General features: G+C 35.3%; 1 protein-coding gene across 1 annotated transcript in view; it reads right to left on the reverse strand.

Annotated features, from left to right (window-relative positions):
• Positions 1–2,884: 2,884 nt before the first annotated feature.
• Positions 2,885–15,448, reverse strand: part of LOC103506060 (trichohyalin-like) — a gene marked incomplete at its 5' end in the record, with an annotated part of 30,155 nt that continues 17,591 nt past the window's right edge. Inside the window, 4 exons of the mRNA XM_026821214.1 lie at positions 2,885–3,719; positions 12,042–12,308; positions 12,756–12,774; positions 14,747–14,924. Of these exons, the coding sequence (XP_026677015.1) occupies positions 3,357–3,719; positions 12,042–12,308; positions 12,756–12,774; positions 14,747–14,924 (827 nt within the window). The remainder of the gene's footprint in view (positions 3,720–12,041; positions 12,309–12,755; positions 12,775–14,746; positions 14,925–15,448) is intronic.

Raw genomic sequence — 15,448 nt, forward strand, 5'->3', positions numbered from 1 at the left:
ACGGAAACCAACTTTGCAATTCCAATCCCCAATAAGGTATGTTCTAGAATTCTCATATTTTTCATCCAATGTTTCTTGTAGTTTGCAATGTTTGGGTTGGTGTATAACAAACGCTGAATAGGAATTCGTTGAGGGATTATTTTGAAATTCCCACACTTGATGAGGTTTCTAGTAAACTAACTGGTAAAAAGTATTTCTGTGTCCTAGATATAAGAACTGGTTTTCATCATATGATATTGGATAAAACTTCAAGTAAGTTGTGTGCTTTTTCATCTCCTTATGGAAAATATCGTTATTTACGGGTCCCGTTTGGTCTGAACTGTATTATGTTTAGTAAGAAAGTGAACCAATATTTTGGTAATATCAATGGTGTATTTATATATGTAGATATTATTTGTGCTGCCAGTACCTACTAAGGAAGAGATGTATAACATTCTTGATAAAGTTATGTCAGTAGCTAAGCAAAACAATATCAAATTCAATGATTCAAAACTTCAATATTTTGTACAAAGTGTAAAGTATCTAGGTTCCATTTTTTCTAAAGATTGTGTATCTCCTGACCCTGAAAGAGTAGAGGCTATATTGGAAACTCAGAGTCCTAGTAATAAGAAAGAGTTACAAGCTTATCTTGGTATGGTTAACTTTATGAGGAATCATATTCCTGCATTATCTCAATTGATTACTCCCATGAGAGAATTGTTAGAAAATAATGTTGAATTTCAGTGGACTAATGAGCAAGAAAAAGCGTTCAAACAGGTTAAATATGTAATTAGACTAATTAGTCAAAGTATATCTTTATCTCAGTTTGATTCTGATAAACCTGTTACAATACAAGCTGATGCTTCAAAAGATGCCCTTGGAGGTTGTTTACTTCAAAATAATATTCCTGTTGCATTTGTCTCAAGCTGTCTAACTGACACGGAGAAGAATTATGCCCAAATTGAAAAAGAGCTACTTGCCATTTCTTTTGTAATTTCCAAATTTCATCATCTTATATTATAAAATCAAGATCCATTCAATCATTCACATTTCATATTCACACACTGATCGCTCTATCTCCTGAACCACAACACTTATAAATCCTCATCATTTAATATCTCTTGTTGGAACCACTGAAATTTCTCAGGTGAGAAATTTATCTCAAATTTATTCACCGTATGAACCATATCTTTCATAAGAATATCTTCTTGTACATTTTTTACTAGCAAATTCCTGGATAAGTAATCTGCTAATTCTGCTATGTGCATATATTTCCCTGGCAGGTATTTTAATTCAAATTGATAGGGGAAGAGCTTGATTTTTAAGCGCTTAAGTCTGTTGTTCTGAATTTTATACAAATCTTTCTTATTAATGGCCAATAGAGGTTGATGATCAGTTTGTACAACGATATTTCTATGTCCATATACATAATAGCAGAATTCCGTCGCTTCGCTCCGGAATCCCGCTAGTTCATCCCGAGGAATGGCCAAACTTGTAGAAAAGGCATGGCCGAGCTTGTAGAAAATAATAAAAAATAGGTCGCGCTGCGCGCTCCCTATTAGCTGCATAGTTATCAAACGAAACTCAAAATGTTGGTCGAGAGCGGAACATTTCTCTCCCGCGGTCTCTGCACTCTGTGTATTTCTTATGGTGGAGATTTTAGCGATCAAAAATTGATCATATCTCAGGATCGGTTTAGATTTTCTCATAATCCCTTCTTATTGGACACCTAGACCATAAAAGGAATATTCCTACCAAATTTCAGCTTTCTAAGTGTTGTGGTTCAGGAGATAGAGCGATCAGTCCTAGTGCCTTAAGTGCTTCAGATGGAATGTTATCGCTTCCCATAGCTTTATTATATTTCAGTTCTTTGAGTGCTTTCTTTACTTCCCATTCGTGCCTTAAGTGCTTCAGATGGAATGTTATCGCTTCCCATAGCTTTATTATATTTCAGTTCTTTGAGTGCTTTCTTTACTTCCCATTCCTCTATTTCCAATCCAACATCCAACTCTGTTTCCATCACATCCTTCTTCGTTTTCTAGTTCATTCATGTTTTCTTTCGCCTTCGTATCATACAGATCTTTGATGTAGTCTACCCAAATTTCTATATTCTCTTTCGAAAACATATATATGTACAAATAAAATTAATTGATTGACCACTTACCTGATGTATTATAAGCCACTCCTCCAGCTTCTCTGATGATGCATACTCCAGCAGCCACATCCCAGCAGTATAGAAAATCCACAGTATACGCATCTAATGCTCCCATGGCTACGTAGCACAGAGTGAGTTCCGCAGATCCTAAACTCCGAATCCTGTCAAGGGATAATATTATTTTATTTTGTACATGCTGTGTGAACAGTTGAACAGTTGAACATCACATGACTTTCCCTATCTAATATTGAATTGTGCTCATTTGTTTTTTGGGTATGGTTTTATCTAACCTTTCAGTCAGTAACCCAAATAGAATTATATCTGTGTAGAACCCAGATAGAATACGGGTAGAAAAGATGATAATCCTGTATCGGATTCTATCCCGATTCTACCCGGGCAAAAATCGGATGAATGCAAATTTATTCATTCTCTATGTACCTATTGTGATGAAATAAAAAATGTAGGTAATTAAAACCCCCACAAAACACAAATGTGAAAATCCAAAAATATTAGTCTATGAAAGAGGTTAGATCAGAAAATTAAGGGCAAGTTTTTCTACCTTCAAACTGCATTCCCCGTTACTCGTGTTTGCTGAAAATGCTAAACCTCAATTCTTTCAACCTTCTCTCAATGTTAAAAATACACTGGGAGGCACTGTATTTTTTGGTTTTTCTCAAACTGCTGTTCAGTGTTCAATTTTTTTCGGGAAAACCATCATTAATGTTATTTGTTGTAAGGTTTAAAGGGAACCGCTGGTCTACTAGATAAGATAAAATTAATCTACTCCTTTGAATGGAGGCGGTTTGTTACTTAAACTATTCATTTAATATAAAAGATCTGACCTTAAGACAAGTCGAAATGTAGGTATTTAGTCGCATGACTTTATCCATCGTGTCTAAACGAAGAAGGTTGACTTGGGATTCTTGCAGATTCTGGCGGTTAATGTAAGGAGCAAGCAGGGTTCGAGTCTCGTTGTACATAGGACATTTGAACAATATGTGCTCAAGTGTTTCCTCTTCCTTCAAATTGCAAATGGACCATATTTCAGTCAAGTTTACCACATACGTACATTTATTTGCAAAAATGTGAATTTTTTCATCTGACTTCATTCATAAGTGGCTTGCCGTCCTGATGACTTCTGTTCGCAATCCAAAGGATAGGTATTGTTCCGGTTCTGTTTTTCCATCAGTAATGTTCTTGTATTCCGTGTTGTAGGTTGAGTTCAGTGTTCTTCGCGTGTCTTCCTCTTTAGTTTTTTCCTTCGCATTTTTAATATGTCTTCAAGTTCAGATTTTACTAGTTCGCTTGTTCTGCTATTGTAAAGATCTTCCTTGCCGGGGTTGATCAGCTCCTTCCTTAGTTGTGCAGCCCAGTTGTGTTGATCGGCCGAGGGGTTAAAGTACTCGATTCGCTTTAGCTCTTCGAAACAAATTTTTGGAAACCTGTTGTCTGGCATTTCAAGTATTTTTATCCACCATCTGAGGACTTTTTCCAGGATATTGGTACTGATTTTTTCTGACCCCGTTTCTCTTCTTACTACACTGACCGGCAAAATTAACCGGACGCTCGTATTTTTTGGTTTTTCTCAAACTGCTGTTCAGTGTTCAATTTTTTTCGGGAAAACCATCATTAATGTTATTTGTTGTAAGGTTTAAAACTTATTCCGCAAGACCGCATACCTACATAATCTGCGAGTAAAAAAAGAAAAATCAAAAACAAGGATCAGTTTTTTGCTGAAAATGCATGTTTCTGGAGATAAATGTTAACGTAACTTTTTTCTCCTCAATATTTTTACACCATCTTTGAACCAGGTGCTTTAGAAAAGAACACAGAACAATGATTTACTACTGGTAAAAATTAGAAAAACTCTCTAGGCCCCAACCGGAACTTTTTAAAGATCGTTCCTTTTTTACCATACCATAGGGCAAACAAGGACTTCTTTGAAAAAGTTCCGGTTGGGGCTCAGGGAATTTTTCTAATTTTTACCAGTAATAAATTAATGTTCTGTGTTCTTTTCTAAAGCACCTGGTTCAAAAATGGTGTAAAAATATTGAGGAGAAAAAAAGTTACGTTAACATTTATCTCCAGAAACATGCATTTTCAGCAAAAAACTGATCCTTGTTTTTGATTTTTCTTTTTTTACTCGCAGATTATGTAGGTATGCGGTCTTGCAGAATAAGTTTTAAACCTTACAACAAATAACATTAATGATGGTTTTCCCAAAAAAAATTGAACACTGAACAGCAGTTTGAGAAAAACCAAAAAATACGAGCGGCCGGGTAATTTTGCCGGTCAGTGTATTATGACCGGACTTTATGTTATCCCGTCGAGATGGACTTACTGGGAAGACGCGTCGGTTTACAATGTGCGTAAATATCATTTAATATCATAAATTATGACTAACTTGCTCGTAAAATATGGAACCTGTTTAAAAAGTTTGAATGTATTGTAGTTTGGAGTGGTTTTAGGCCAATATAGAAGGTTGAAAAAAAAATGAAAAAAAAAAAAAACACTTTTTCATTACAATAATTTTACATATTTCAATTAAGTAGGTACCTAGGTAGGGTTACTAGACAAGAAATTTCAAAAAGAGGACATTTTGGCTAAAAAAAGGCGAACATTTTTTTATAATTAAGCAAGGTCTACTGTATTAATTATGTATTGTACCATTTTAAACCCATAAAATACACGAGACCTTGTTTAGACTGCTGGGGTAAAGGGACTTTTTAGTCTCATTCGAGCAGGATAAACAAGGTATATTCTATTCAAATCTATTCTAACATTTCATCCAAAAGGAGGACGCAGAAAATAACAAAAAAACCACCAGTATAATAAATAATTTTTTTTTTTTTAGCTATGTAACTACAGTGTACATATACCTACTGAATGTACGTACATTGTACATGTACTAAATTGCATTTACCTATGCTTTTTAAAAGTTCGAGTCCTGACGTCCTCTTCTCAACAGAAAACGATACATTACGTAATTTAGGTTTTTGAGGCCGAAACTTCAAAAAGGCGGACATTTTGCTATACGAGAGGACAAACGTATAACAAGCTGGGCCCGTCCCTCCGGGAATTTTTTAGCCCGTAGTTTATTCTATCGTGATTAGAGAAAATCAGAACCTATGTACCTACCTAATTTGTTTAATATTCAGTTTATTATTATTCTTGATTTGATTTTTTGATTTTACTTTCATGTAATGAATCGTGTCTCAGGTGCATTAAGATCAAAATTTTGTGCTCTGGCTCGTGGTTTTAACAGAGACAGTGTATCGATTTAAATGAAAAATCTTACGTATTCTTGAGAGTTCATTGCAACGGTCAATACATTAATTAGACTTACTTTATCATGGACACTCGTTGCTATCTTGAAAGCCCAGAAGAGGTTAGGTAGTTCTGGGCTTTCAAGATAGCAACGAGTGTCCATGATAAAGTAAGTCTAATTAAATGAAAAAGTTATGACCTAAAAACTGACACGAGGTATGTGATTTTTTAAAATGTGGGTTTTTGGACTTTCCTTGGGAACAACGCCGAAGTTAGGGAAATGACCCACAGAACCTTGTTGGAAATGATGAGATCTACCTACCCTGAGCCGTTGTCAGTGTTTTTCTGGCGCACCGTGTATAAATGCACCTCTCTGAGTTTAGAAAATAATAGTTTGGCATTTCCTCTAATTTTTTCTACGATTTTTTTTCTCTCCCTCCCTTGCTCATTATCGTTCCAGGAACCGAATTTGATGTAATGGCTCGGCGTGTGCTTACCGCCGCCACTGAAGAATTGGCCCAAGAGCTTATTGCACTCATAAAGAAATCTGATCGGGACTGCAATGCTGGAAACATTCGGAGTTTGACAAAGGGAAAAGAAATTGGTGCCAAACATAATGGAAATCATCAGAATGGAACTAGTCAATAATGAAACTAAATATACGCAGATTCTGAGTTCTTTATTTGGTTTTTCCAATACTACCATATTGCTACACCAGTTCTTGGGGTAATTTATTTTTTCTATGATTTGATCTTTAACCATACTATCTAAAGTTTGTTTTAATTTGTCTTTGATACTAATTGGTACTCTCCCTTAACACAGGTGACGCTAAAACCGGTCTTAAATTATCGACTGAAGTGTTATCTAAAAAATTCTCGATTTGAGTTCATAGGTCGTCGCGACAAATTTCAAGATCAGAGCTCATTTGTGTGAGAAAGTGTAAAAAAAAAATGTAAGATGTATTACTTGCGTACTGGAAAAACCCGGTAAACTGGGAAAAATAACTCTCGAAATTTGGTCCCACAGAAAAAATCCCTTATTATATCCCACGAAAGAATTCTAGAACGCGAAGAGAACTTTCACCAATGATCAACTTTCTGGGAATGATTAGAATGATAGGGTTAGTTAGTACGCGAAAAGAACTTTCACAAATGATCAACTTTCTGGGAATTATAGGTTTGGTAGTACAAAACAATATCCTTCACAAATGATCAACTTTTTGTGTGTTATTGGGTTTAGTATAGGGTTAGAAAACAGATAAAAAGGACTTCATAAATAGGTATCCCACCCCAAAAAAGATTGGGAATCAATTTTGTACCCCGCCTTTTATTCACTTCATAGTACCTACCTTTCTTTCCCCTCATTGCACAATTATCCTTCACTTTACATATGAGTTCTTCTTCGTACAATAAAATACACAATAGTCAGATAGGAAAGGCGCCTATCTCACGGTGGTGGAAGGATTGGGGTTTAAACCCTTTGGACGCCCGGACAGAGTATACCCAAGTAGGTGCTGAGAGAGGAGAAAGAATCCCCCTCTGTGGCCGGGTGGTAAATTTTCTAATCTTTTCCGTCCCCGGACAGGCTTGGATGTAAAAGTGTCCCTAGAGCCCTAAACGGTCAATCGATTGATCGAATTGATTGACCGTCATCAAAAGTCATTCTCCTGTTGATTCCTAAACTGTGAAGTCCAGTTTTAACGCTTTCAAATCTCACGCTATTTTTTGTCAAATGCTGCATTTCTGTTGTTAATGTTGAAATAAATCTATCTTTGTTTTAGTTTTTTTTCTTTTCATAGCTTAATGGCCGTCAGTCATTGGCTCAATCGTCAAACGGGTTTTCAGAAGATCAATACCAGGCTTGAGCCAATCATTTTGATCAAATCATGAACTGTTTAGAGACTCCTTAGATAATCTTCCGAATGAGGTTTTGGTCCTGAGCAAACAGTTTTCCAAAGGAATGTACCTATGTTATTGCTGTGTTAACCAACCAGTCACAGGCTGACAGCTTATTTATTTGTTTGTTATACTAAAATAAAAAGAGAATAGGTCTTCACTTGACTCGGCCTTAACTGACGGCCAGGACAAGATGTTATAATAAAAATGTTTCTTCAGCACAACACGGGGTCAGCGTTTGTCGTTTCTCTACGTGAGCGTTCTTCCATTCCACTTCCATCTTTTCGTATTGCTTTTCTCGTTTCTCCAGTATACCTGAGAATAGAATTGAATAGAATTAGAATGGAATAGAATAGATTAGAATGAGAATAGAAAAGGTATCACGTTTCTTTAGAATACCTGAGAATAGAATAAAAAGAAACAATTAAGTAAATAATTCATTTAACAAACTGCCTAGTTAGCTTGATTATGAATAAAAAGAAACAATTAGAAATAATTCATTTGACAAACTGTTCTGGCCAGCCTAGTTAGCTTGATTTTGAAGAGGTTTGATAGAGGCATAGAGGGAACTGTAACTGCTGAAGTCTTATCGTCCCGAAATCGAAGAGAGAAGGAAGACAGGATAGGAGAGGGCTATTCGTTCCGAGAACGAACCTTATTTGTTAAGGCTAAAATCCAGAACAGACGGGAATCGAACCCGCGGCCTAACGCTTACAAGGCAGACGCGCTACCCTCCAAGCAAACGTTGAGAGAGTTTAAATTTAAACGTTACTTAGTTTGGTCAACAACCGAGCTGGTTACTTACTGTACTATTTTTGCCGAAAAACGCTGGAATTCTGTTTCGTGTTAATATAGCCTCTACAGACCGGACGCTCTTTTTTGAATAGTAGTGGTAGATGCCGGGCGTACACATTTGTGTACATCCTACCCTCTCTATTCAAATTGAAATTTTTGTGCCCTGCGTGTGGAATTCACAGCATAGAGGTATTTGTGCAGTGCAAGAAGTGTACACAGCACTAAACTCAAAACCAAGGTACTTAATTTCAGTTTTTAAATATTTGAATTTTTCTTCATTGAGCCTAATATTGAATGGTTCAGTGGTAAGAAGAAATACGTTCCATTTAAAACATACACCCATCATGTTTCCAGACAGTGACATACCGGATAACTTTGACGACTTCTTTGAAATCAATAGTCTGAAAAATCCCATCCTCGTCGCCACGTCATATTATGCGTCACGTTATATTATAGGTCAGGGAAAATAAGAAGAGGGATTTATACATTAATACAATTAACATTTAAACACTTTATTTTAACATTTATTTAGCACAGGTATAATAATTTTACAACACGAGTTACACGAGACATTTCAGCAATCTAACCTCAGATTCCATTTCCAAATTCCAACAGTGTTGCCAGATGCATGAGAACGTTACGTCTCGTTACGTTATGTTATATGTCAGGGAAAATAAGAAGAGGGTACATTAATTTATACAATTAAACATTTAAACACTTTATTATTTTAACATTTCTAACACAATTATAATAATTTTACAACACGAGTTACACCAGACATTTCAGCAATCTAACCTCGAATTCCATTTCCAATTCCAACAGTGTTGCCAGATGCATGAGGTTTGCAACAGTGTTGCCAGATATGACGTCTCCCCCTTTTAAAAGGGCCTGGAGAAAATTATGTCAATTACTAAATTTTAATCTTAAGTCTAGTAAACTTTACAATGTCAGAAATACAATTAAATAATTTTGAGAAATAAGTCACAATGGCTGGCTTTAATAGTTTTATTGTCTTCAAAACATCATCTCTCGTTTTTCTGGTTGGTTCTATTTCGAGTGGTAGGTAATAGGTATTATAATTTTAAAGAAAATAGATCAAAGCCAGCCTAGTTAGCTTAGTTGGTACAGTTCCCTCTGTCAAACCTCTTAAAAAAAATAGATCAAATATAAATCTACAACACAGACGACAAGCAGTTCTTTTATTGTTGGATTATACGGCACTAGGACCTTGTGCCATTGCTAGAATAACTCACTTGATAAATCAAATATATGACTCGAGAATTTGGCCAGAAGATCTGCTTAAAACAATTCTAGTACCCTTGCCGGAGAAGCCCAATGCCACTCAATGTAAAGACTATAGGACAATCAGCTTTATATGTCATCTAACAAAAGCGATAATAACAAGATATTAATCAATGAATAGAGAGCAAAATTGAGGAAAATATAGGAGACGATCAGTTTAGATTTAGAAAGGGAAAAGGAACAAGAGATGCGATGGCATAAGTTTCATAACATTTGAACAACTTAAAGAAGATGCCCAAGACCGAGAAAGTTGGAGAAGGTGGTGTTGATACCTGTCAATAGACAGATTTCTACATAATGCCGGGTTTATATAGAATGTCGGTAACATATACCTAAGCTCAACTTAGAAAGTGGTTCTATAGGATTTTGTTCTCTACTAACAGAAACTCACTAAAGCCTATCTTATAGGTATTTTTTCTGCTCATTTCAAATCTGCTTTCAGTTTTTTTCTATCGCACATAGATTTTGTGTTACACGGGTTTAAACTTTTATCAGAAAAGCATGCTAAATATACGTCGAAGCTTACCTTACTGACAAAAGTTAATAATAGGTATTTATTAATTTGAGAAGGAAAAACATTGCCAAGTTTAAATTGAGAGAAGGTTGAAGGAATTGACATACAGCATTTTCAGCAGACACGGAAAACTGGGAATGCAGACTTTGCCTTAATTTTCTGATCTCACCACTTTTATAGGCCGACAGTTTTGGATAGGGACTTGGCCTTTTTTTTCACATTTGTGTGGGTTGGACATGGCGACGTAATTTTTTTTTTTTTTTTTTTTTTTTTGCTTAAAGAACTTTAAATTAAGATCAGAAATAACACTAGAGAATGGTTTGATGTATTGCAATAAGTTAATAGTGCCCAAGAAATGTAGGCATTTTCTATTAAACTTGGCACATGAAACTCATCTTGGTTATGATAAGCTTAAAGATAAGTTAAATGACAAGTTCTATTGGCCAGGATTAAAAACTGATTTGTAAACCTTGTTCAATCATGAAAAGTATGTCAGACCTTTCAGAAATCTAAGACAAAAGATCAACTTATTAGTCATTATATTCCAGAGGTACCATTTCTTAAAATAGGGATGGACTTTACAGAATTTGGTGGAAAAAATTATTTAATAGTTGTATACGTAGACTATTATTCTAGATGGTTGGAAGTTTTCCAAGTTAAGAACAAAGATTCTGAAGTTGTAATTAATTGTTGTAAAGAATTATTTTCAAGGTTTGGAATACCTGAGGATATTGTTGCAGATAACAACCCATTTGGTAGTTATGCTTTTGGAAAATTTGCTGAAAAGTGGGGTTTCAAAGTGACTACATCAAGTCCATATTTCCATCAGAGCAATGGATTAGCAGAAAAATTTGTTGGTATTTTTAAAAATATGTTGAGAAAATGTAATGAAGATCAGGGTGACTTGAACTTATATTTATTAAACTACAGGAATAGTCCTATTGCAGGTTTGACATACTCCCCAGCTCAACTTATGTTTTGTAAGAGTCTTAGATCCAAATTTCCTTGCAATACTGATGATTTGACACCACAGATTATAGATAATCCCTTGAAGGAAATGAAGGAAAATCAGATTATTCAGGCTAATAACTACAATAAGACTACCTAGTCAAAAAAATTAAACTAAATTTGTTCCTAATGAAAAAGTCCTTGTGCAAAATATTTTCAGTAAGAAGTGGGAACAAGCTGTAGTTATAAAAAAGCTAGAATATCCTAGGTCCTATTTAGTTCAAATGTGTGGTGGTTCAGGAAAAGTGTTAAGGAGAAATTCAAAGTTCATTAAAAAATATCATTCTAAGTTCAGGTATGATCACCTCTTCAATGATAGAATTTCACCTAATATCAATAGAAAAATTGGATTTGCATCTTGTAACAGACAAAACAATCAGGATGATGATAGAAGGGCTAGTGGAAATGAGGGAGAAAATGTGAATGCTGAAAGTTGGGAGGAAAATCAGAATGGTAATAACATTAGGTTTTGTTACAGAACTAGGGCAGGTCGGTTAGTTAAGCCCACTCATAGATTAAGCCTTTGAATAGCTACATATTTGAAATTTGATGTTTAATTTTTTTCTTTGCCTTTGAGTAGCTAGCAGAGATTAAGCTTTTGAATAGCTATATTTGAAGTTTGATGTTTAATTATTTTTTTTCTTTTCAGTTTTGTATTTTTCTTTTTTAATTCTGTAATCATTTAAGAATACCTAGATATGAGTAGGTACCAATACCAATTCAAGCATTTGTATTTTATAATTTTGAAATCTGCATATTTTACCAGATTCAACACGTTGACTCCCATGTAAAGAATAAAATTGATTAAATAAACGTTGGCTCCCATTGTAAATAAATTTTTCAATTAGCATGTTGACTTCCAAAAAAAAGAGAGTTGTCTGGTTATCCACATGTTATTAACCTCTTTGGGAGGCAGCAAAATTTAAATATAGAACGTAATGAAAACGTGAATCTAAATTTGTGATTTTGTGAAATAGCTTGTTAAGAATTTAATGTCATCTTTTCAATTTAATAAAATATCTACAGTTTAATATAAAAAAAACCTGAAGTTATTATTTGAAAGAAGTAATAAAAACACAGTTTGGGGGGGGGGGGGGTCGTGATGGTAGTGTGTTTCTACCCTTACCTTCTTCAAGTTGGCCTCCATCAGGTCCAAATTCTCCTTCCTCTTCTTCAGCTTCGTCTCCAGGTCGCTCAGGTTCCTCTCCTTCTCCTCCAACTGCTTGGCTTTCGTGTCCACCCCCTTCCGATGCTCCTCCATCTTCCGTCGCTGCATCTCCAGCTGCTTCTTTTGTTCTTCCAACTGGAGGCGAAGTTCTTTTTCGCGTTCCTCGGCCATTTTGTCCTTGGTGCCGGCCGAGGTGGACCGCTTGTTCGCCTCGTGAAGCTCCAACTGAGGAGGAGAAGGCCGACATTTGGTTAATGAGAAAGGTGGAACACCGAGAGGTAAAAGGGGAATAACATCACATATTAAAGGACAAGAGGGGTAGGTAAAGATAAATACCTATGTGAAAGAAAAAAATGATAAAAAATATGAAAAAAATTAAATAAATAATGAGATCGGCAAAAAATATTATATCAGCACTCCAGAAGCCATCGAAGTCGCAGAATTCTGAAATGAATAAAAAAAAAATAACGAAATAAATAAGTAAGTACATAACTGAGTAAATAAATTTGCAAATAAATAGTAAATAAATATATTCTGGTCAATGAGAGTGGCATCACATCTAATGGAATTTTTCAGACTATTTATTTCAAGGAAGTCGTCAAAGTTATCCGGTATGTCACTGTCTGGAAACATGATGGGTGTATGTTTTAAATGGAATGTATTTCTTCTTACCACTGAACCATCCTCCATCCTAACCCAATAAGACCGAGGATATTCAGTTGTTTGGACTATTTTTCCTCTGATCCATCTATTCCCCTCTCTAACCAGGACATTTTCACTAACATGAAAGGGAGTTTCCAATTTTGTCTTTCTATCATAATACTGTTTTTGTTTTACTTGTGATTGTTTCATATTTGATTTCAAATTATTATGAATTTTACCCAGGTCTGAAATTGGTTTTAGTTTCTCATTATTTATTAAGATTTTGGTTCTAATTAATCTACCCATCATGATTTCAGAAGGTGATAATCCTAATGCTGGAATCTTAGTAGCTCTATATTCTGTTAATAAGTCTATGTAATCATTTTGAGAGAAATCTGATTTTTTAAGAATGTTTTTACAAATTTGAACAGCCCGTTCACTACTATTACTGTTAGGATGTCTTTTGTCACCGGTTCAATTCATGTACTTACCTTATAAGGTAATTTTTGGTCCCATTTTTAAAAATGGCCGTCTTAGTTGACAAAAGCCCCCGGAAAACCGTCTTAATTGAGCGATTTCGTGTTCTAAATATCGTGCAAAACTTCAACTTCCCAGGGTGAACAGTAAAAAAGTTAAGAGGGTGGCCTGGGACTTTATGAACACAGTGCATATTATTAACATGAAAACAAAATAAATATGTTTAAACAATAATACACTGGGAGGCACAATTAGAGGAACGCTCGTATTTTTTGGTTTTTCTCAAACTGCTGTTCAGTGTTCAATTTTTTTCGGGAATCTTTTTTTATCGAGTTTGGCCTACAAAGGACCACGAAAAATAACTTCATTTATGATTCTCCGTTATTTGCGTTCCTATAATATTTCCTCATCCTTTCTACATGTTGTAACTTCTTTTCTTCAGTCCATGTCGCACCACTCTTCTTCTTTGGCTTGTCTTGGAACACTGAAAAGATTTCTATTTTCTTTCTGAACACACTTCTGTTGAATATATCATTTAATATACATGTATTTATTTATTTGACGGGTCAAACAACCCAGTAATACAATATTACATCAATAATATATCACCGGATACATAAGAAAAAGAACCTTATAAATACATAAAAAAGAAGAAAAATAAAATACAACATACCTACATACATATAAAAAATATATAATATATAATAGAATAGAATATTTGTGTATTTGTCTATTTGTTAACTTTTGCATGTTAATGTGGTACTACCTAAGTTTTACAAATGTTACAAAGGTTGGATTGGCATTAAAAAAATAACATTACCTACCTATTAAGTACTTATGCAAGTGAAAAGTTGTACAAATTTAATGCAGAAATAAGGAATATGAGATATGAGTAAAAAATATTAATAAAAACAAATAAACTAGAGAATCTGAAATATTAATAAAGGTGCATAATTGGGTACTAAGTACTAGAGTAGGTATAGATAGTAATACTTTTGCATGTTAATGTGGTACTACCTATTATGACTATTTTTTTCTTCTTCTTTTTAATAATCTAGATTATTATTACTTTTATTATTTTTCTAATTAAATAAAATGAAACTCTATCAGGGAATTGAACCCATGTGTAGTACTTTATTGTCTACTTACAGCGGTTCCCAACCTTTTTTCGCCCGCGTACCCCTTAGGTACCCGGAGTTAATCTCACGTACCCCCGCTACCATCATAATGAGTACCGGATACCCATACCTAGGTTGATGTGTTCCATTACTACTAAGTTCTAAACACACTCACTACCTTTTGAAAAAAAATTCAGCACCTATTTCAGTACCTTGAAGTCAAAATTCAGTACTTTTCTGGGCTGTACTACACTCATAAGCCGTCAAAACTCAAAATTTGCTTTTGTCCGTCATTACTCAATAGTTTTTCACGTACCCCCGGAGGGTCCCTCGCGTACCCCCAGGGGTACGCGTACCCCCCGTTGCCCAGTTAGCACGCAAGCTTACATCCAGGGGCTTGATTTTGACAGGATTTCTAAGTCTAACGTTTTAAACTTAAATCCAGTCCGAATCCACTGGTCCAGCTCCAACTCCATAGCTTGTAGCTGATGTTTATCTTTGGTGAGCTGAGATATCTGCGCGCGCAGTCGGGCTAGTTCGGTTTCCTTCGCGTCCAGTTGCTTTTGATAGAGAGCGAGTTCTTGCGAGGTCTTCTCGTTACCTCCTGTAGATAGAATAGAATATAATATATGTAACCCTTCATATTATGTAACCCTTCTGGGATGAAAAAGAATAGGTATGTATCTTGTTTATCCTGCTGGGATAATACTGAAAAGTCTTTTTTTTAGGAGGTTTGATAGAAGGAAATGTAGGTAACTGCTAAGGTCTTATCGTCCCGAAATGGAAGAGAGAAGAAAGACAGGATAGGAGAAAGCCAGCCGTTCCGAGAACGAACATTATCCCCGGGCGCTACTCTGGGATGGAAAAGAATAGGTATGTAGGTATCTTGTTTATCCTGCTGGGATAAGACTGAAAAGTCTTTTTTTTAGGAGGTTTGATAGAAGCAACTGTAGGTAACTGCTAAGGTCTTATCGTTCCGAAATGGAAGAGAGAAGAAAGACAGGATAGGAGAAAGCCAGCCGTTCCGAGAACGAACATTATCCCCGGGCGCTACCAACCAATCTAGTCCGAATCCAACCTCAGAGATCCAACCTGTTCTTTAAAATGAATTATCAACCGCACATCCAA

The sequence above is a fragment of the Diaphorina citri genome, unplaced genomic scaffold, assembly GCF_000475195.1.
Source record: "Diaphorina citri unplaced genomic scaffold, Diaci psyllid genome assembly version 1.1 scaffold211, whole genome shotgun sequence".
NCBI classification, from domain to species: Eukaryota; Metazoa; Arthropoda; class Insecta; order Hemiptera; family Psyllidae; genus Diaphorina; species Diaphorina citri.